This window comes from Juglans microcarpa x Juglans regia, chromosome 2D (assembly GCF_004785595.1).
Source record: "Juglans microcarpa x Juglans regia isolate MS1-56 chromosome 2D, Jm3101_v1.0, whole genome shotgun sequence".
In the NCBI taxonomy this organism is placed as follows: Eukaryota; Viridiplantae; Streptophyta; class Magnoliopsida; order Fagales; family Juglandaceae; genus Juglans; species Juglans microcarpa x Juglans regia.
Genome location: NC_054596.1, coordinates 3,795,266 through 3,815,572, shown reverse-complemented (window position 1 = coordinate 3,815,572; position 20,307 = coordinate 3,795,266). Strand labels below are relative to the sequence as shown.

At 42.6% G+C, this 20,307-nt stretch overlaps 1 protein-coding gene and 4 pseudogenes across 1 annotated transcript; all 5 read right to left on the bottom strand.

Annotated features, from left to right (window-relative positions):
• Nucleotides 1–304: 304 nt before the first annotated feature.
• On the bottom strand, nucleotides 305–20,213 carry LOC121249158 (annotated as a pseudogene).
• LOC121249160 (SAGA-associated factor 29 homolog A-like) lies at nucleotides 2,567–6,572 on the bottom strand. Its single transcript, XM_041147861.1, has 8 exons — nucleotides 6,274–6,572; nucleotides 6,052–6,128; nucleotides 5,038–5,166; nucleotides 4,799–4,883; nucleotides 4,025–4,078; nucleotides 3,645–3,798; nucleotides 3,460–3,473; nucleotides 2,567–3,035 (listed from the first exon to the last, which is right to left on the bottom strand). The coding sequence occupies exons 1-8, from the start codon at nucleotides 6,555–6,557 to the stop codon at nucleotides 2,933–2,935; spliced, it is 900 nt and encodes a 299-aa protein (XP_041003795.1). The 5' UTR covers nucleotides 6,558–6,572; the 3' UTR covers nucleotides 2,567–2,932.
• LOC121249157 lies at nucleotides 11,557–13,642 on the bottom strand (annotated as a pseudogene).
• Nucleotides 13,277–16,148, bottom strand: LOC121250825 (annotated as a pseudogene).
• Nucleotides 16,244–19,044, bottom strand: LOC121250071 (annotated as a pseudogene).
• Nucleotides 20,214–20,307: the final 94 nt, after the last annotated feature.

Here is a 20,307-nt window from a genome sequence, read left to right as displayed (position 1 = left end):
TGATTCTTGATTGGGTAAACTTATGCGGGGGAATATGCAGAACTGCACAAGAAGTGAAGGCTCGATTTGTGTCAAAGATCAACAAAAATTACAAGTGAATAACATGAAAGAGATCGATCCTCCACTAGCAAAACAGTTCTGTCGTCTCAATTGCATTTGATAAACAAAAACTTGTTCAAATCCCCAACGTCTTTATGGTGTAATGGCCGCAAACTCATGCAGCAGGGTCTCTAATCCATAACTTTTGCTAAATTTCTTAAAAATGCTTCGCGTTAAAGGCTTATTTTGCACAAGGGCGCTCCAAGATTTAATCTTTTCTCCTGTTGTAAACACATGAAATATGAAGAAAAAAAGGTTGAATTCAACTCGCTCATTCTATAATGGACTGGATGACACCAGCCTCGACAGTCTTGCCACCTTCTCTAATCGCAAACCTCATCCCTTGCTCACAAGCCACTGGCATTATAAGCTCCACCACCATCTTAATACGATCTCCCGGCATAACCATCTTCGACTCCTCATCCTTATCGTTCACGATCCCAATCACCTTCCCAGTCACATCTGTAGTCCTCATGTAAAACTGATGTCGGTACCCCGCGAAAGACGGCGAGTGTCTCCCACTCTCCTCCTTCTTCAACACATAAACTAGAGCTTGGAATTTTGTGTGCGGCTTGATCGTCCCAGGCTTCGCAATCACCATCCCTCTCTTGATATCGATCTTCTGAATCCCCCTAAGCAAGAGCCCAACATTGTCCCCAGCAAGCGCCACGTCTAGAGTTTTCTGGAACATCTCGACCCCCGTAACCGTCGTGGTCCGAGTCTCTCTAAGCCCAACGATTTCCACTGTCTCCCCAACCTTCACCGTGCCCCTCTCGATCCGACCCGTAGCAACCGTACCACGCCCCATGATCGAGAACACGTCCTCTACTGCTGACAAGAACGGTAAGTCGGTCTGCCTCTGTAGAATGGGAATGTAATCGTCCACATCGTCCATGAGTTTGTATATCTTGTCCACCCATTCGTCGGGTAATCTTCGGGTTCGCCATTAGAGCCTCCAATGCCAGCAGAGCCGAGCCCGAGACGATGGGTACATCATCGCCTGGGAACTCGAAGGAGCTCAGGAGCTCTCTCACCTCCAACTCCACAAGCTGCAAGAGTTCCTCATCGTCTACTTGATCCTGCTTGTTCAGAAACACCACCATGTTCGGCACACCCACTTGCTTCGCGAGCAGGACGTGCTCCTTAGTCTGCTGCATTGGGCCGTCGGCGCCGGAGACAACTAGGATCGCGCCATCCATCTGGGCGGCGCCAGTGATCATGTTCTTAACGTAGTCGGCGTGGCCAGGGTAGTCGACGTGGGTGTAGTGTCCATTGGCAATTTCGTATTCAACGGTGGCGGTGTTGATAGTGATGCTGCGAGCCCGTTCCTCTGGGGCAGCGTCAATCTCGTTATACTTCTTGGGTATGCTGTTACCCAGGGAGGCCAGAGCCATGGTAAGGGCAGCGGTAAGGGTGGTCTTGCCATAGTCTACGTGACCGATGGTCCCGATGTTCACGTGGGGTTTCTTGCGCTCGAACTTACCCTTTGCGGCTTTGACCGTGACCAAGGACGATATTTTGCAGTGGAGTTTGGAGGGTTGTGCAAGGGAATGAAAAAAAAGTGATGGAGGGGTTAGTCAAAGAGGAGGAGAGTTTCGAGGTTAAGATTATGGATTTTGGTTTATGGGTAAGAGACAGGTGGATGGAGAGAGAGACTTGTGGAGGGATTGGTAGTGGTGGGAAGAGTTTTGAAGATTTGGGTGTAACAGAGGAGGCCATGGCTGCCATAGTTTGAGATCGAATTGGGAGAATATGATGAGAGAGAGACCGGGAGGGAGGGTGGGTGGGGATGAGAATGATGGAGGCGACAAAAAGTAATGAAAAGGACAATTACCTTGGGAAGGGTTTATTGGGACAGAAAATTGATGATTAATTCTTAGAAACAAATATGAACGGCACTAGAGCCACCGCTCCCAGCTACTGCTGGGAGCTACCGTTAATGGTTTTTAGATTTTTATTTTTTTTGTATTTTTTTAACACATTTAAGTATTTTTAAAAAAATAAAAAAATTTATAATATTATTAAAAAATACTTACTTGACCATTGGTAAAAATAATTGGTAAGAGTAGTATTATTCAACAAACATTTATGCTTCATGTAGAAAACTGTTTAGTTATCATATATAAAATAAGTAAATAAAAGAAACTGATTATCTTGATTAAAGGTTCAATCAAACGGTCTGCAAATGCTGCTGGAAATTGGGAGGCAATGGAGTCTACGCACAGGAGACGTGGAAAATGCGATGCATCCAATTTTTTTTTTTTTTTTTTTTAAGGAATTTATAGTGGAAACAAACCACCCCTGTCCTCTTCTAGTTTCACTTGATGACAATAAAAATGTGGCTTTAGAAGCAGTTCTGCTGCCGCCCCTGTTTTGTATTCTTTCCTTGTTTCATCTTTCTTTTGCCCGTTACTATCTTTCTTTTATTTTCTTTTTTTTTTCCAATTAAAAATCGTCATCTTCTTCATTGATTCGATACTATTTTGCATATAATTTGGAATTTTGATCATAGCAATCAGAAGTACACGAACCATGGGAAGTTCATTCCCTACAATATTTATGAGGTGCGATCTGGAGGAAACATTAATTATGGATAGTTTTTCTCCAAAATCCTCCAATCTAGCCTACCAAGTTACAGAGAGAGAGAGAGAGAGAGAGAGAGAGAGAGGTAAATATGCTACATAACGCGAGAAAGGAAGATATTACAATATCATCTCAAATTGGTCAAAGGAGAAACATAGCCAGCCACATAGGGCAGGCATGTTAAGGGTCAGGTTAACAATCATATATATAAGAGCTTTTAGAATTATATACGGCTATAAACAGCATGAATTCATTGACGATGTCCTTCAGGCAGAGGAACCACCTTGTGGAATGGTACACTCCTTTGAGGCAAGGATCCATCTTCCTCGTCATCGTCGAATTCGAGTGAATACCTGCCCAAACAAAACATGAATATGAACATGACAATATAGAAGAAGAATGGAAAAATACTCCCCGTTTCCATTAACAGTAAAACCGAGACTTTAGCGCGTTCTACTTCAGTTTCCAGATTAAAATAAATGACTTCTCCAAAGCATTCAGTCCATTTGTTTCCTTAAAAATGTTGAGAAAATGGTTTACCTTGTCATATGTTTACATTTTGGTGACTGCTGGTAAATCAAATTACCTGAGAAGCTGGTACAAAAATCTGTGAGACTCATGACCTACCCTAAAAGAGAATAAGAGTGGAAAAAAATACTCCATTTTGATTTGCAGTAAATCATTTTGTGTTTATTTGGTCCCAAAGTCCATTCAAGAATGCAATTTTTCCCAAAACTCAGCATGCTAAGATGAAACACATAGATGGATATTACTTACTCATCCGTCTTCCTCTGAAAATATTTCGAATGGTTGAGAGTACCACAAACATGCACAATACAATTATTTGTTAGTTCATGATAAACTTGTTTAGTCAAAGAGCAAGAACCTACAGAAAAATGGAATTCATATTAAATGAACAATAACTTCCGTTATAGCAGACCAAGGGGGAAGGAAAACATTACCTTGCGGTCGTTATTGACAACAGTTGCCTTATAAAGTGCAGTTGTTCCTGGATAGACAGCCAACACTTGTCTTCCAGGAGGGAAATCCTGGGCAGTAGAAGGGTCATTTCTCTTGGGGAAAGGAATAATTTTCGACACGGGCAGCTTGTACTTTCTGAGAGCAGCAAGAAAAAAGGGGAAAAAATGTCACTCCCGATGAATTATTCAATCATGCAGAAAACTGAAATAAATGAAAAGGGATAGAGTAAATTTTCCACCCTCAACTATAAGGTATTTTATACATTGTACCCTCAGACCAGAAGTTTTTTTTATCAGTATTGTACCCTCAGACCAGAAGTTAACATCCAGCAGTCAAATCAGAGTCAATAAAAGATAGTTACCGTTGGCCATCACCCTCATCATCATCACCCTGTTCCTCATCTAGTACTTCAAATCTGCACATAGAATTGCTTCTTCATAAGCAAGGAATAAAGTAAGTGACCTAGAAGAGTACCATTCTTTTTACCACTTCTGTTGATAATTACTGGTGACACAAAATAATTGCAAGAATCCACGGAAAAACCAAACCAAGTGGCTCACAAGCAGCTAGATGTCAGCTGCTGCACGAGCTCATTCAAGTTGATACATTAACCAAATCTAGCCTATCCCTAATTTCCTCCCTCCAATGAGTCCCCAGGCAGGCTCAGTCCTATTAGGAATGCAGATATGGAGCACATGTCTCTGATCTAGAAGCTTCAACATGTTTGGCATGTTTTTAATTGGTTACAAATTCTACTTCATCACTACAAAAGCTATCTCCACACATCAGGCCTTCATTTCAAAATAAGTTCGTGACTTGAACTTTAAATTGACCTTGAGTCAGGTATTTATCAACAAGCAATTGAATTGGGACACAAATCAAACTTGGAGGATAACTGTACTTAAGTTATTCCATGAGCTTGGATTTTTTTTTCCCTTTTGGGCTAGGCTCTTTGTCAAACAATTCGATATTCATTTGATATGCTGGCTTGAACAGGCCAATCAGTTAAAGATGAAATCAAAACATGAACAATAGATAATTAAGAAAGTTGCCATTATAAACTAGAACAGCTGCCCTAATTCCTAAAAGTTTAAATCATGGCAAATGATGTCTTACTTACGGGAACTATACTTACTCTTTTGTCTCCTTATCAAAATGAATAACTTTTACAACAAACCACTCATCGTCTTCAGACTCATCTGGTGTGACTCTTGCTGCTACTTGAAATAATGGTAGACAATAAATAAATGAAATTAAAATAAAATAAAAAAGAATCACTAAATGTATCTTCAGCATGAAAGATTTTTTTTTTTTTTTTAATAAAACCAGGAATGTAGGTATAGGTGCTATCTAAAAAGAAATCTGGAGGATGACTATCAGAGTACATGTATACCTGTTCACCCTTTAAACTAGCCCAAGCCTCAAGTTGGCTTCGCACATTAGGGGAAATCCTTGAAATATCTGAATCGGTCTTCATTTTTCTCCTTTTCTGATCGTTGCCTTCTGGAATTTATGTACAGTCAGCTAAATAAAACATTGTAAAGTTTCCATAACAACAAAACACTTCTTGGGATCAGCCATCAAAATATTTTGGCCTTGCATGTCATCTGTCAAAACTTGATATCACGCCATGCCCCATGTTGTTGATGCAGCTATAAACTTGATATCATGCCATGCCCCATGTTGTTGATGCAGCTATCTATTACAATGTATTAGCTATAGTCAACAGATTCCAGGATTAGCAACAACACTTGAAAATGCTGTTGAAAGTTTAGTTCTATGCTCCAATTAACCAATTAACACACCTGAGTTATTAGCTTCTCATGATAGGATGGGATTCCAGTCCCTCTTAGGGAAGGACCAAACAAAAATCTAAAAGGAATTAAGAATATAAGAAAAACTTGCTTTAAATTCAAAGTTCAAATAAAAATTGGAAAGTTCCTCCAACGAACCAACAGAATTTCAATCTGATATGAACATGAATCTATTTATCTCATCAATATGTTGGAATATATGCCAATCTACAGTTCAAGTCCTTAACATCAAGTCCAGATGCTTGGCTTTATGTGGCTAGTAGAATATGTATTGGAATGTATACAAAGAAAACACTAACAACAGAAAAGCTAGGGATATTTACAAAAAGGGCATTCATAAAACTTACAAGAATGAAAGCTCAATTAAGGTTAAAAGTATATGGCTCATAATAAATGGTAGAATATGTAATATACAAAAGTAAATGACTAACTAAAGAAAATCTAGAGACATTCGCAAGATAGCTCTTATCATTGAAAGCTTAAAAAGATGAAAGCTTAATTTTTTTTATGAAAGCTTAATCAAAAGGTCACAGTGTTCAGTCATGTTTTTGAAAGAACAAATACTATCATATACCTATCCTTCTTCGTTGTTGCCCTGAAGGTCCAGAAGGCAGAAGAGTATCAAGTTGACCTATCAACAAGGTGGAAAAGCTGCAGCCAAGTACAGTATCGAGTTATATATGCTGAAAAACATGTTTCTTACCAAAATTACCAAAATAACATAAAAATAAAAGGAAAGAAGAAAATAAAGTGGAAATTATAGAGTTCATAAAAGCTATAGAATGAATCTACGTACTTTACTTCACTCTCTGACAGGTCTTTTGCATGAGTATACAAAGCTTTCAACTTTGATAACGAACTGTCACCAGGCTTTTCAACCACCTCAGGAGCTGCATCAGGGTAAAAGAAAGATAAACCAGCTAGAAAACAAAGCAGAACTAGACTGTAAAGATCACATTGTACCACAGTGATGGAGGCATTGAGATGGTAGTGGCAGTAAGCAGGTGCAGGACAGCAGGCAACAACAATCGCAATGGTGGAATAGGTAAGTGGTTTGGCTTGAAGCCGCAATAGTGGCATACTGTGGTCAAACTGCTAACGGCAGTGGGTTAGGGATGGTGGAAACAGTAGTGTTGAGGGCTACCTATGTGATGGTGGAATGATTGCCACAACAAGAGTAACTGTGTGATAATTGAGGAGATGGTAACTGCAGTGATAGACAATTCTAGTGGTGGCATTGGTGTTGCTGGTTACTGCCCAAGAACATTCATTCATGAAAAACCATAAGAAATAGCGCTCATATTCATGTAAAGCTACAACTTTGGACCTGTTTTTCCATCAACTGATCAGTTAGGTAGCATGTAGACTTATCATCTGGAAGGAAGCGGCAGGCAAGGTAAAGTAGTAAGAGAAAAGGGATGGAAACAAGTGGCTATTCTTTCGTAACTGAATGGAGAAGGGGAAGAAGGAAGGGAGTTCTCATCCTCCAGGGCCCACCATTTTCTTTCCCCCAAATTGAAAGGCAATGGAGAAATAGGCAAGAGAAAGGATGCATTTCCAATCTTTAATTTCTCATATTTTCCTTCAATACAATTTTTTTCCTAGACAACATAACACCTAAAAGGAAGGTAACCTTCCCTTCTCTAAGTTACTCCCTTCCCACCCCATAATGCAACCAATACAGCCCAACGGAGCAGCAGCTATCAGTCTATAGATAATGCAATGATACTGGTGTGGGTGGTCACCATAGTACCATCATCAATATGTTTAACAGAGTAAGTTTGTGATATTTGGGGAACAATTTTTGGTAATAACAATTTCTTTACACTGTTGCTGAGACATAAAGGGAAGGGCACCAATAGAAAGAGACCTTTGAATCCATATCAAAGCTTCCTTTCTTTATGTTATTGACTAGATTTTTTTTAGTGAAACTCAGAATTCAAAGAAATCTTCATATTTCACAAAAATATTCACAAAATTTCTAAAGATACCAGCACAGATGAACTACCATAAGCATATTCCACTCACCATTTCTCAAAGTACCATAGCAAGTTTTGAAGTTTTCGTAATTAAATTATTTACCAAACATTCCGATCTGGCCTACAGAACAAGAAATGGTGCCTGCCACCTCTTCCATATTTGACACAAACAACCCGACACGATCCGGTCAATTCGGGTCGGATAAAAGTTTCGGTTTTCTGAAAAAACATTTTTCTTCTTCTTCTTCTCTCTGGTTGCTCATGTTAGTACTATTTGGGAAAAACCACTGCTTTTAACATTTTTTGAACTGTTTTCACAGCTGAAGTTTAGAGGATCGAAGAGTAATTAAAATAACTAAGTTTGCTGTTTACCATTGCAAACCAGGGAGTGAGGTGTCAGCAATGGGAATAAAACAGCAGGCCACTTGGCCCCAAAAGGGCGAAGGAAAGGCAGATATTCAAACCCAATGTTAATTCTGTTTCATACCCATACTAAAATGGCCGTAAAAACCAACGGTTGAAGAAATGCAGTAAAAGAAAAAAACAATGGCTCTCGGAAACAACGGCAGTTGAAGAAGACTCTTACAAATCCTCAGGATCAGACTCTATAAGTAGAAGGACAGTACAAATCCAGTCGCTTTATCTCTCACATACGAACACCCAGAGAGTCTGCGAGAAGAGTAATCGTATTTTGTAAACCCAGACGCAATGAGCTGAAGTGAAATAAATAAGGCGTCGTAGTAAGGGAAAAAAAAAAAAAAGGTAAGCAATCCCCTGCACTTTCTTTTTCTTTTCCCCCTTAGCTCTTTTGAAAACCATTAACCTCTGTAGCTTACCGTGGACGGTGGATGGAGCTGGCTTCTCTTCGATCTGGACAGGAGCGCTAGTGGACACGGGGAGGGAGCAGGCGTTTGCTTGGAGTACTCGGTTGCTTGGAGGCGCGATCGAGGAGAGAGAGAGAGAGAGAGAGAGAGAGGTCTAGGTTTTCCAGGATTGTTTGGAATGGAGTCTAATTGTATAGTCTTCACAACTTCCTCGTACTTAACGCTCCACTTTTTTTTAATTTTTATTATTTTTTTCTTTTATCAAATATTTATTATATAAATAATAAATAATGAATAGAAAATTTGAAATAATTTTAAAAAAATAAACTTAAAATAAAATTTTAAAAAAATATTAAAAATTTTAAAATTTTAAAAAATTATAAAGTGTGGAGTGTAGTAAAAGTTATATAGCAAAATTCAATAGTCTATCGGTACTATCGGGCTCCTCTTTCGCCCGTTAAACAATGGGTTGGATATTTTTAACCCGTTGTTCAGTTGAATTCGCATTTAACGAATGGGGTCGTACGCATTTATTGGACGGATCTGGTTATTTTTTTAATAGGCCCGCCCTACAATGTTGATACTTTTATTCTTATTTTCAATAAAAAAATTTCTAGATATAAATTTCATATTTTTATATATTATTTAAAAATATATAAATTTATTCTTTAATTTTGATATTTAATGAAATATGAAATATAAAGATAAAAAAATAAAATTATATATTTTTAAGTGATATAAAAAATAAGAGCACGACTCAATAACAATAAGAAGTGAAAAAAAAAAAATCCATCTTTAATTTCTTAGCCATGATTCTAGTTTGCCACCTATATATGCTTTTTACATATAGACATGTGTAAGAGTTATATAGTGTTTTGGTCTACCAAGCATTGTGAATATTTTGTCCTTTCCTAGCACTATAAAATCATGCCTTTTGTTTTCATTTTCCTTCTCTTTCACCTTCTCCTTCTTGCCTCTGGGCCACGTCTCAATTTCCTAATCAACTAACTGCACTTGAGTACAAATCATAAAGCGCTAATGTTAAATTTAAGATTGTTCATCCGGATTTGGAAATTCGGATATATTGGGACCGAAATTCAAATTTTAAATTCGGGCTACAATTTGGACCGGATTATCCCGAGTTAAACCCAGATCAGTATCAAGATGAATTCTGATTTCAAAAAACCTAAAAATCCAAATTCCAAGTTGTACTCAGATTTTTTTTTTTTTACAAAAACTAATTTATTATTAATTAGACTTCAAAGATTTTCTCTCTATTTGGCTGAGAATTACAATCAGTTGATGGCAGGAAAACTCAACTCTTGAATACGGCTTAAGCCTATAAACAATTAATTAATTTTATAACTAAATGCATGTATAAAAAAAAATCAATATTTATCATGTAAAAATGCATGCGACGTACATGATGCAATTCATTACATATTATATTGTTCAAATTAATTTGCTAAAAATATTACAAAATACATACATTGCTTTAATCAAATTCTAATACACAACAAATTGTTTGCAAAAAATAAAAATTTTTACATCAATTAACTCTTCTTCCAACAATTACAGGATTAGTGGTTTTGAGTCTTGACAAGCTCTCTTGGCTGAATCGGAATATTTAAACGTTACCTAATTACAAACATAATGAAATCAAAAATGTCATAAAATACAAATCAAAAATGTCATACAGGTGCAGAAGTGCCATCGTTATTCTTTCTATCAAAAGAAGAACATTTTTAATTTACAAATTCTAAATCTAGTAATCTATCCGTGCAAAGAAAATTGTCTCATGGGCAGGCATGAGAGAAAGGATAATTTCCAGTTCAATGAAGCCGTATCACTTAAGACTGCCTTTTGCAATATACATCCTTATCCTAAACTATAAAAAGTTGCAATATGACCTCTCAATTTTGTAATTTATGGTGCATATTCAAATTTTTCAATAATTTCTCAGAATATGGGTTCAACATCATCTAAAACTTATGCCCACGATTTAGATCTCACAAACCTAAATCCAGATCTAACCCATAAAAACACTACACAAAGATTACTCCATTCAAACATTCACATCAAAATAAACCCAAAATCAAGACAGAAAACAAAAACCCAGTCTCAGAAAGCAAGCCAAAACCGGAAAAATAGCAAATCTAGCAAAATATCAAAATGAAAAACTAGATTTATGTAAGAATAGCTAAGGCTATAAACAACTAATTAACTTGTTAACTCTCTTAGTAATGGCCATTAAAAAGACCTAAGGCCAAATGAGAAACTGTAATCTTTTGTAGAAAGGGCATGTTATCTAGGCCATTTTACTAGTAAAATAGCAAAAAAAACCTAGATCTATCAAACTAATAGCATATACTTTATACTCATGTTTAACAAAATAACAAAACAAACCCAGATCTAGCACATAATGTCGTAACTGTAGCAGAAGAAGAAGGTCTCTAGCACAAAATGTCGTAGCACAAATCTTACTTGAACAAAAGCTACACAAACCGTGGCATTTCATCGTCGTCATTCCAAGGTATCTGACAACGTGAGATAGAGAGAGTGAGAAGAGAGAGAGATCGAGGGTGAGAAGAAACATCAGCATATAGCATTGTCTTATCGTAACAAAACATACCAAAATCGAAATAAAACGGATCCAAATCGCAGAGAACGAACCTTGGGTCACGAGGATGAGGCTAGTCGGAAACGACGATGATGGGGTCACGTGGATGACGGGGTTTCTTCGTCTGCAATGAGGGAGGGAGGCTAGCGTTTCTTCGTCGACAATGAGGGATGGAGGCTAGGGTTTCTTCGGAGAGAGAGAGAGAGAGAGAGAGAGGGGCATGAGACGAGGGAATTGATTTTAACAAAGAAACCGTAGGTTCATTAAAAAGAAATCCGGGTACTAGGTTTAATATCTTGGTTCCAGGGTTTAAACTCGGTATCTGGCCCGGCTATATTCGAGTTTAGTCATCCGAGTTCAGTGGTTATCCGGATTTCGGACCAGGCCATAAAAAAATCTGGCAACAGCTTAGTTAAATCCCCATGTTGGGCAGTATCTCACCAATTAGCTCAATCAGAACGCTTCAACTTCTTACAAACAACAATAGTAAATGACAAAGCTAGGCCATGCTGTCAGAAACTTGCTCAAATCCCCAACGTTTTTATGGTGTAATGGCCGCAAACTCATGCAGCAAGGTCTCTAATCCATAACTTCAGCTAAATTTCTTTAAAAGAAGCTTCACGTTAGAGGCTTATTTTGATCAACGGCGCTCCAAGATTTGATCTTTTCTCCTGTTGTAAACACATGAAATATGAAGAAAAAAAGGTTGAATTCAACTCGCTCATTCTATAATGGACTGGATGACACCAACCCGGACAGTCTTACCACCTTCTCTAATCACAAACCTCAACACTTGCTCACAAGCCACTGGCATTATAAGCTCCACCACCATCTTAATACGGTCTCTCGGCATAACAATCTTTGACTCCTCATCCTTATTGTTCACGATCCCAGTCACATCCATAGTCCTCATGTAAAACTGAGGCCAGTACCCCGTAAAAAACTACGAGTGCCTCCCACCCTCTTCCTTCTTCAACACATAAACTAGAGCCTGGAACTTCGTGTGCAATGTGATCTTCCCCTGCTTCGCAATCACCATCCCCCTCTGGATATCAGTCTTCTGAATCCCCATAAGCTAGAGCCCAACATTGTCCCAAGCAAGCGACACGTATAGAGTTTTCTGGAACATCTTGACCCCAGTAACCATCGTGGTCTAAGTCTCTCTAAGCGCAACGATTTCCACCGTCTCCCCAACCTTCATCGTGCCCCTCTTGATCTAACCAGTGCCCTTCGTACCGCGCCTCGTGATCAAGAACATGTCCTCCATTGCTGACAAGAACATCAAGTCGGTCTGCCTCTGTGGAATGGGAATGTAATCAGTAATCGTCCACGATGTCCATGAGTTCATATATCTTGTCCACCCATTGGTTCTCTCCTCGAGTAATCTTCAGGTTCTCCATTCGAGTCTCCAATGCCAGCAGAGCCAAGCCCAAGATGATGGGTACATCGTCACTCGAGAACTCGAAGGAGCTTAAGAGCTCTCTCACCTCCATCTCCACAAGCTACAAGAGTTCCTCATTGTCGACTTGATCTTACTTGTTCAGGAACACCACCATGCGAGCAAGATGTGCTCCTTTGTCTATGGCATCGAGCAATCGACGCCGGAGACGACTAAGATCGTGCCATACATCTGGACAGTGCCGATGATCATGTTCTTGATGTTGTCAGCGTGGCCAGGGTAGTCAACATGGGTGTAGTGTCGATTGGCAGTTTCGTATTCGACAGTGGCGGTGATGATGGTGATGTCGTGGGAGCGTTCCTCTAGGGTAGCATCCCTCTGGGGTAGCGTCGATCTCGTCATACTTCTAGGGCGCGTTGTTACCCATGGAGGCCAGGGCCATGGTGAGGGTAGCGGTAAGGGTGGTATTGCCATGGTCTATGTGACTAATGGTCCTGATGTTCACGTGGCTTTATGGGGGAAGAAAACTGAGGTTGGTACCCAGCGAAAAATGACAAGTGCCTCCCACTCTCCTCCTTCTTCAACACATAAACTAGAGCCCAGAACTTCGTGTGCGGCGTGATAGTCCCAGTGTTTGCAATGACCATCCCTATCTGGATATTGGTCTTCTGAATCCCCCAAAGCAAGAGCCCGACATTTTTCCCAACAAGAGCCACGTCTAGAGTTTTCTGGAACATCTTGGCCCTCGTAACTGTTGTGGTCCGAGTCTCTCTAAGCCCAACGATTTCCACGGTGTCCCCAACCTTCATCATGCCCATCTCAATCTAGCCTGTGCCCAGCGTACCGCACCCCGTGATCGAGAACACGTCCTCCCCTGTTGACAAGAACGTCAAGTCTGTCTTCCTATTTGAAATGGAAATGTAATCGTCCACTACGTCCATGAGTTTGCATATCTTTTCCACCGATTGGTTCTCCCCTTAGGTAATCGCCATTAGAGCCTCAAATGCCAGAAGAGCCGAGCCCGAGACGATGGGTACATCATCACCGGAGAACTCGAAAGAGCTCAGGAGCTCTCTAACCTCCAACTCCACAAGCTGGAAGAGTTTCTCATCTTCGACTTGATCCTGCTTGTTTAGGAACACCACCATGTTCGGCACGCCCACCTGCTTTGTGAGTAGAACGTGCTCCTTAGTCTGTGGCATTGAGCCGTCGGTGTTGGAGACCGATAGTCTTACCATGGTGAGGGCAGTGGTAAGGGTGGTCTTGCCATGGTTTATGTGACCGATAGTCTCAATGTTTAGGTAAGGCTTCTTGTGCTCGAACTTACCTTTTGCAGCTTTGACTGTGACTGAAGAGGATCTTTTACAGTGGGATTTGGAGCGTTGTGCAAAGGAATGAAAGAAAGTGATGAAGGAGTTAGTGAAATAGGATGAGAGTTTCGAGGTTAGGGTTCTAGGTAAGAGAAAGGTACTGGATGAGGAGAGAGATTGGTGGTGATGGGAGAAGGAGTTTTGAGATCGAATTGGGGGAGTGTGATGAGAGAGAGAGAGCGATAGGAATGAGAGAAGGCAGATGGGGAGAGAGAGACTGTGGAGGGGTTGGTGGTGATGGGAGGAGTTTTGAGGATTTGGAAGTAATAGAGGAGGCCATGGCCACCATGGATCGAGATCAAATTAGGGGAGTGTGATGGGGAGAGAGAGAGAGAGAGAGAGAGAGAGACAGAGACAGAGAGAGAGAGAGAAAGAGAGATGGGAATGAGAATGGTGAAGGCAATGACAAGAAATGAAGAGAACTATAACCTTGAGAAGGGTTTTTAGGGGCAAAAAACTGAGACAGGTACCTAGCGAAAAATGGCAAGTGCCTCCCAGCCTCCTTCTTCAACACATAAATTAGAGTTCCTCCTCCAACTCCTCAAGCTTTAAGAGTTCCCCCGTCATCAACTTGATCCTGTTTGTTTTGGAACACCACCATGTTCAGCACGCCCACCTACTTCGTGAGTAGGACGTGCTCCTTAGTTTGTGGCATCAGACCATTGGCGCTGGTGAAGACTAGGATCGCGCCATCCATCTGGGCAGCACCAGTGATCATGTTTTTTACGCTTCTTGGGTGCGATGTTGCCCAAGGAGGCAAGGGCCATGGTGAGGGCATTAGTAAGGGTAGTCTTGTCATGGTCAACGTGACTGATGATCCCGATGTTCACGTGGGGCTTCTTGCCCTCAAACTTCCTTTTGCAGCTTTGATCGTGACCAAATACGATCTTTTCTTGCAGGATTTGGAGGGTTGTGCAAGGGAATGAAATAAGGTGATGGAGGGATCACTGAAAGAGGATGAGAGTTTCGAGGTTATTTTTTTGGGTTTTGGGTTATGGGTAAGAGAGAGGTGGATGGGGAGTGAGACTTGTGGAGGGGTTGCTGGTGATAGGAGAAGGAGTTTTGAGGATTTTGGTGTAATAGAATAGGCCATGGCTACCATGGATTCAGATCAAACTAAGGGAGTGTGATGAGAGAGAGAGAGAGAGAGAGAGAGAGAGAGAGAGATTGATTTATGGGAATGAGAATGGCGGAGGTGACGAGAAGAAATGAAGAGAACTATAACCTTGGGAAGAGTTTTTGAAGCATAAAACTGAGGCAAGTACCCTACGAAAAACGGCTAGTGCTTCCCACCCTCTTCCATCTTCAACACATAAACTCAAGCCCATAACTTTGTGTGCGGCGTCATCGTCTCGTGCTTCGAAATCACTATCCCTCTCTAGATATCAATCTTTTGAATCCCCTAAGCAGAAGCCCAACATTGTCTCAAGTAAGTGCAACGTCTAGAGTTTTCTAGAACATCTCGACCCTCGTAACCGTTGTGGTCCAAGTCTATCTAAGCCCAACAATTTCCATTGTCTCCCCAACCTTCATTGTGCCCTTCTTGATCCGACTCGTGGCCACTGTACCGCACCCCTTGATCGAGAACACGACCTCCACTCCTAACAAGAAATGCAAGTTGGTCTCCTTCTGCGAAGTGGGAATCTAATCGTCCACATCATCCATGAGTTCTTATATCTTGTCCACCAATCGATTCTCTCATCAGGTAATCTTCGGGTTCGCCATTAGACCCTTCAATGCCAGTAGAGCCGAGCCCGAGATGATGGGTACATAATCTCCCAGGAACTCGATGCAGCTCCGAAGCTCTCTCACCTCCAAGTCCATAAGCTGGAAAAGTTCCTGGTCGTCCACTTGATCCTGCTTGTTCAAGAACACCACCATATTCGGCACGCCCACCTGTTTCGTGAACAGGACGTGCTCCTTAAACTGTGGTATTTGGCCATTGGTGTCAGAGACGACTACGATCGCGCCATCCATCCAGGCGGCACCAATACGTAGTTAGCGTGGCTAGGGCAGTCGACGTGGGCCTAGTGTCGATTGGTGGTTTCGTATTCGACGATGGTGGTGCTGATGGTGATCTTGCAGGCATGTTCCTCTGGGGCAGCATCGATCTCATCGTACTTCTTGGGTGCGTTGTTGCCTTTGGAGGTAACGGCCATGGTGAGGGAAGCGGTAAGGGTGGTTTTGCCATGGTCTACATGACTTATGGTCCCGATGCTCACATGGGGGCTTCTTGCACTCAAACTTATCCTTTGAGAGTTTGACCATGACCAAAGACAATCTATTGCATTGAGGTTTGGATGGTTGTGCAAGGGAGTGAAAGAAGGTGATGGAGGTGTCAGTGAGAGAAGAGGAGAGTCTCGAGATTAGGGTTTTGGGTTATGGTAAGAGAGAGGTGGATGGGGAGAGAGATTGATGGAGGGGTTAGTGCTGATTGGAGAAGAAGTTTTAAGGATTTAGGTGTAACAGAGAAGGCCATGGCCACCATGGATTGAGATTGAATTGGGGGAGTGTAATGAAAGAAAGAGAGTGAAGAGAATGAGAATGGTGGAGGCAACGAGAAGAAATGAAGATAACTATAACCTTGGGAAGGGTTTTTAGGGCAGAAAACTGAGGCTAGTACCCCTCGAAAAATGGCAATTACCTCCTAACCTCCTCATTTTTCAACACATAAACTAGATCCCACAACTTCGTGTGCGGTGTGATTGTCTCGGGCTTTGCAATCACCATCCTTCTCTAGATATCAGTCTTCGGAATCCCCCTAAGCAAGAGCCCAACATTGTCCCCAGCAAGCGCCATGTCTAGAGTTGTCTAGAACATCTCAACCCCCGTAATCGTCGTGGTTCAAGTCTCTCTAAGCCCATGGATTTCCACTGTCTCCCTAACATTTATCATGCCATTCTTGATCCAGCTCGTGGCAAGCATACCGCGCCCCGTGATCGAGAACACGTCCTCCACTGCTAACAAGAACGACAAGTCAATCTTCCTTTGCAGAATGGGAATGTAAACATCTACGGCGTCCATGAGCTCATATATCTTGCTCACCGATTGGTTCTCTCTTCAGGTAATCTTCAGGTTAGCCATTGGGACCTTCAATGCCAGAAGAGTCGAGCCCGAGACAATGGGTACATCATTGCCTAGGAACTCGAAGGAGCTCAGGAGCTTTCTCACCTCCAACTCCACAAGCTACAAGAGTTTCTCGTCTTTGACTTGATCCTGCTTGTTTAAGAACGCCACCATGTTTGACATGCTCACCTGCTTCGTGATCAGGACATGCTCTTTAGCCTGTGGCATCGAGTCGTCGATGCCGGAGACGACTAGGATCTTGCCATCCATATTGGAGGCGCCAATGATCATGTTCTTGACGTAGTTGACGTGGCCAAGGCAGGTGACATGGGCGTAGTGTCAATTGGCGGTTTTGTATTCAGTGGTGGGGTTTTAATGATGATGTCGGGGGCACTTTCCTCTGGGGAAGCGTCGATCTTGTCATACTTCTTGGGCGCGATGTTGCCCATGAAGACTAAGGCCATTGTGAGGGCAGCGGTAATGGTGGTCTTGCCGTGGTTTACGTGACTAATGGTCCCAATGTTCACGTTGGGCTTCTTGCGCTTGAACTTACCATTTGAGGCTTTGACCATGACCAAAGACGATCTTTTGTAATGGGGGTTGGAGTGTTGTGCAAGGGAATGAAGAAGGCGATTGAGGGGTCAGTGAAAGAGGAGGAGAGTTTCAAGGTTAGGGTTTCGGGTTTTAGGTTGTGAGTAAAAGAAAGGTGGATGGGGAGAGAGATTGGTGGTGATGAGAGAAGGAGTTTTGAGGATTTGGGTGTAATAGAGGCGGCCATGGCCGCCATGGATTGAGATCAAATTGGGTGAATGTGATGAGAGAGAGTGTGTGTCTGATGGGAATAAGAGAAGGCAAATGGGGAGAGAGACTGGTGGAGGGTTTGGTGGTAATGGGAGGTGTTTTGAGGATTTTGGTGTAATAGAGGAGGTCATGGCCACCATGGATTGAGATCAAATTGGGGAGTGTGATGCGGGAGAGAGAGAGAGAGAGAGAGAGAGAGTGTGAGTGAGTGATGGGAATGAGAATGGCAGAGGCGACGACAAGAAATGAAAAGAACTATAACCTTGGGAAGGGTTTTTGGGGGCAGAAAATAAAGACCGGTACCCAGCGAAAAATAGCAAGTGCCTCCCACCCTTCTTCTTCAACACATAAACTAGAGTTCCTCCTTTAACTCCCTAAGCTTTAAGAGTTCCTCGTCATCGACTTGATCCTACTTGTTTAGGAACACCACCATGTTCGGCATGCCCACCAGCTTCGTGAAGAGGACGTGCTCCTTAGTTTGCGGCATCGGGCCGTCAGAACCATTAACGACTAGGATTGCGCCATCCATCTGGGCGGCGCTAGTGATCATGTTTTTTACGTAGTTGACGTGGCCAAGGCAGTCGACGTGGACGTAATGTCGATTGCTGATTTTGTATTTGACAGTGGTGGTGTTGATGGTGATGTCGCAGGCTCGTTTCTCTGGGGTAGTGACGATCTCGTCGTACTTCTTAGTTGTGTTGTTGCCCAATGAGGCAATGGCCATGGTGAGGGCAGCGATAAGAGTGGTCTTGCCATGGTCAACGTGACCGATGGTCCCGATGTTCACGTGGTGCTTCTTTCTCTTGAACTTAATCTTTGCAGCTTTGATCGTGACCAAATACGATCTTTTGCAGTGGGATTTGGAGGGTTGTCCAAGGGAATGAAAGAAGGTGATGGAGGGCTCACTGAAAGAGGAGGAAAGTTTCGAGGTTAGGGTTTTGGGTTATGGGTAAGAGAGGGGTAGTTGGGGAGAGAGATTGGTGGAGGGGTTGGTGGTGATGGGAGAATGAGTTTTGAGGATTTGGGTGTAATATAAGAGGTCATGGCCGCCATAGATTAAGATCGAATTGGGGAAGTGTGATGAGAGAGAAAAAGTGTGTGTGTGTGTGAGTGAGTGATGGGAATGAGAATGGTAGAGGCAACAAGAATAAATGAAGAGAACTATAACCTTTGGAATGGTTTTGAGTGTAGAAAACTGATGCCAATATCCTGCAAAAAAGGGCAAAGTGCCTCCCACCCATTTACTTCTTCAACACATAAACTTGAGCCTAGAACTTCATGTGCGGCATGATCGTCCCAGGCTTCGCAATCACTATCCCTCTCTAGATATCGGTCTTCAGAATCCCCCTAAGCAAGTGCCCAACATTGTCCCCAGCAAGCGCAACACCTAAAGTTTTCTAGAACATCTCGACCCCCTTAACCATCGTGGTCTGAGTCTCTTTAAGCCTAACGATTTCCATTGTCTCCCCAACCTTCATTGTGCCCCTCACAATCCGACCCGTGGCCATTGTATCGTGCCTCGTGATCAAAAACATGGCCTCCACTCCTAACAAGAAAGACAAGTCGATCTGCCTCTACAAAGTCGGTCCATGAGTTCATATATATTGTCCACCAATCAGTTCTATGCTCGAGTAATCTTTGGGTTCACCATTAGAGCCTCCAATGCCAGCAGAGTCGAACCCGAGACAATGGGTACATAATCTCACGGGAATTCGATGGAGCTGAGGAGCTCTCTCACCTCCAAGTCCACAAGTTACAAGAGTTCCTCATCGTCCACTTGATCTTGCTTGTTCAGGAACACCACAATATTCGGCACACCCACCTATTTTGCGAGCAGGACGTGCTCCTTAGTCTGTGGTATCTGGCCATCACCGTCAGAGACGACTAGGATTGAGCCATCCATCCAGGCGTCATCAGTGATCATGTTCTTGACGTAGTCGGCGTGGTCAGGGCAGTCCATGTGGGCGTAGTGTTGATTTGCGGTTTCATATTCGACGGTGGTGGTAGGGCTGGGCTCCTACTCCGACGGAGTCGGAGTGCTCGTTTCCTACCTCCGACTCCGACAAGAGTCGGAGCCAAATTGGAGCTCTGACTCTGACTCCAAATTGGATTCGGAGTCCAACTCCGATCGGAGGTCGGAGCTCTGACCTCCTATAGGAGCTCCGACATAAGATCAAAGCTCGACGTGCGCTCGACGTGCGCTCGACGTGGCGCTCGAGCGGAACTCTTTCAGAGAGGTTCGCTCGACTTCCGCTCGACATGTCGCTCAAGTAAAACTCTTCCAAAGAGGTTCGCTCGACTTCCGCTCGACATGTCGCTCGAGCCAATGTTCAATACAACGTGTGCTCAACTTGCGCTCGACACCTCGCTCGAGCGCAAGTGTACAGTAAAAAAAATTTCAGAGACGGAATCGGAGCTTCTTGGAGCTCCGACTCCGAATACATATTCGGAGCTACTCCGAATTTCGATGACTCCGACGAAGTCGGAGTCGGGGCGGAAGTCGGACGGAGTCGAAATTTTCAGAATTTTTTTGCACACCCCTAGGTGGTGGTGCTGATGGTGATGCCACAGGCCCGTTCCTCTGGGGCAGCGTCGATCTCATCGTACTTCTTGGGCACGTTGTTGCCCTTGGAGGCATGGGCCATGGTGGGGGAAACGGTAAGGGTGGTCTTGCCATGTTCTATGTGATTGATGTTTCCAATGGTCACGTGGGGCTTCTTGCGTTCAAGCTTACCCTTTGCGAGTTTAGCTGTGACCAAAGACAATCTCTT

What these genes read in the sequence shown, in the direction of transcription:
- LOC121249160 (XM_041147861.1), bottom strand. Translation starts at nt 6,557, where the DNA reads ATGCCACTATTGCGGCTTCAAGCCAAACCACTTACCTATTCCACCATT. An exon ending in GCAACAACGAAGAAGGATAG is followed by an intron (nt 5,167 to 6,051) that starts GTATATGATAGT and finishes CATAAATTCCAG; the next exon opens with AAGGCAACGATCAGAAAAGG. An exon ending in GGTATACATGTACTCTGATA is followed by an intron (nt 4,884 to 5,037) that starts GTCATCCTCCAG and finishes CATTATTTCAAG; the next exon opens with TAGCAGCAAGAGTCACACCA.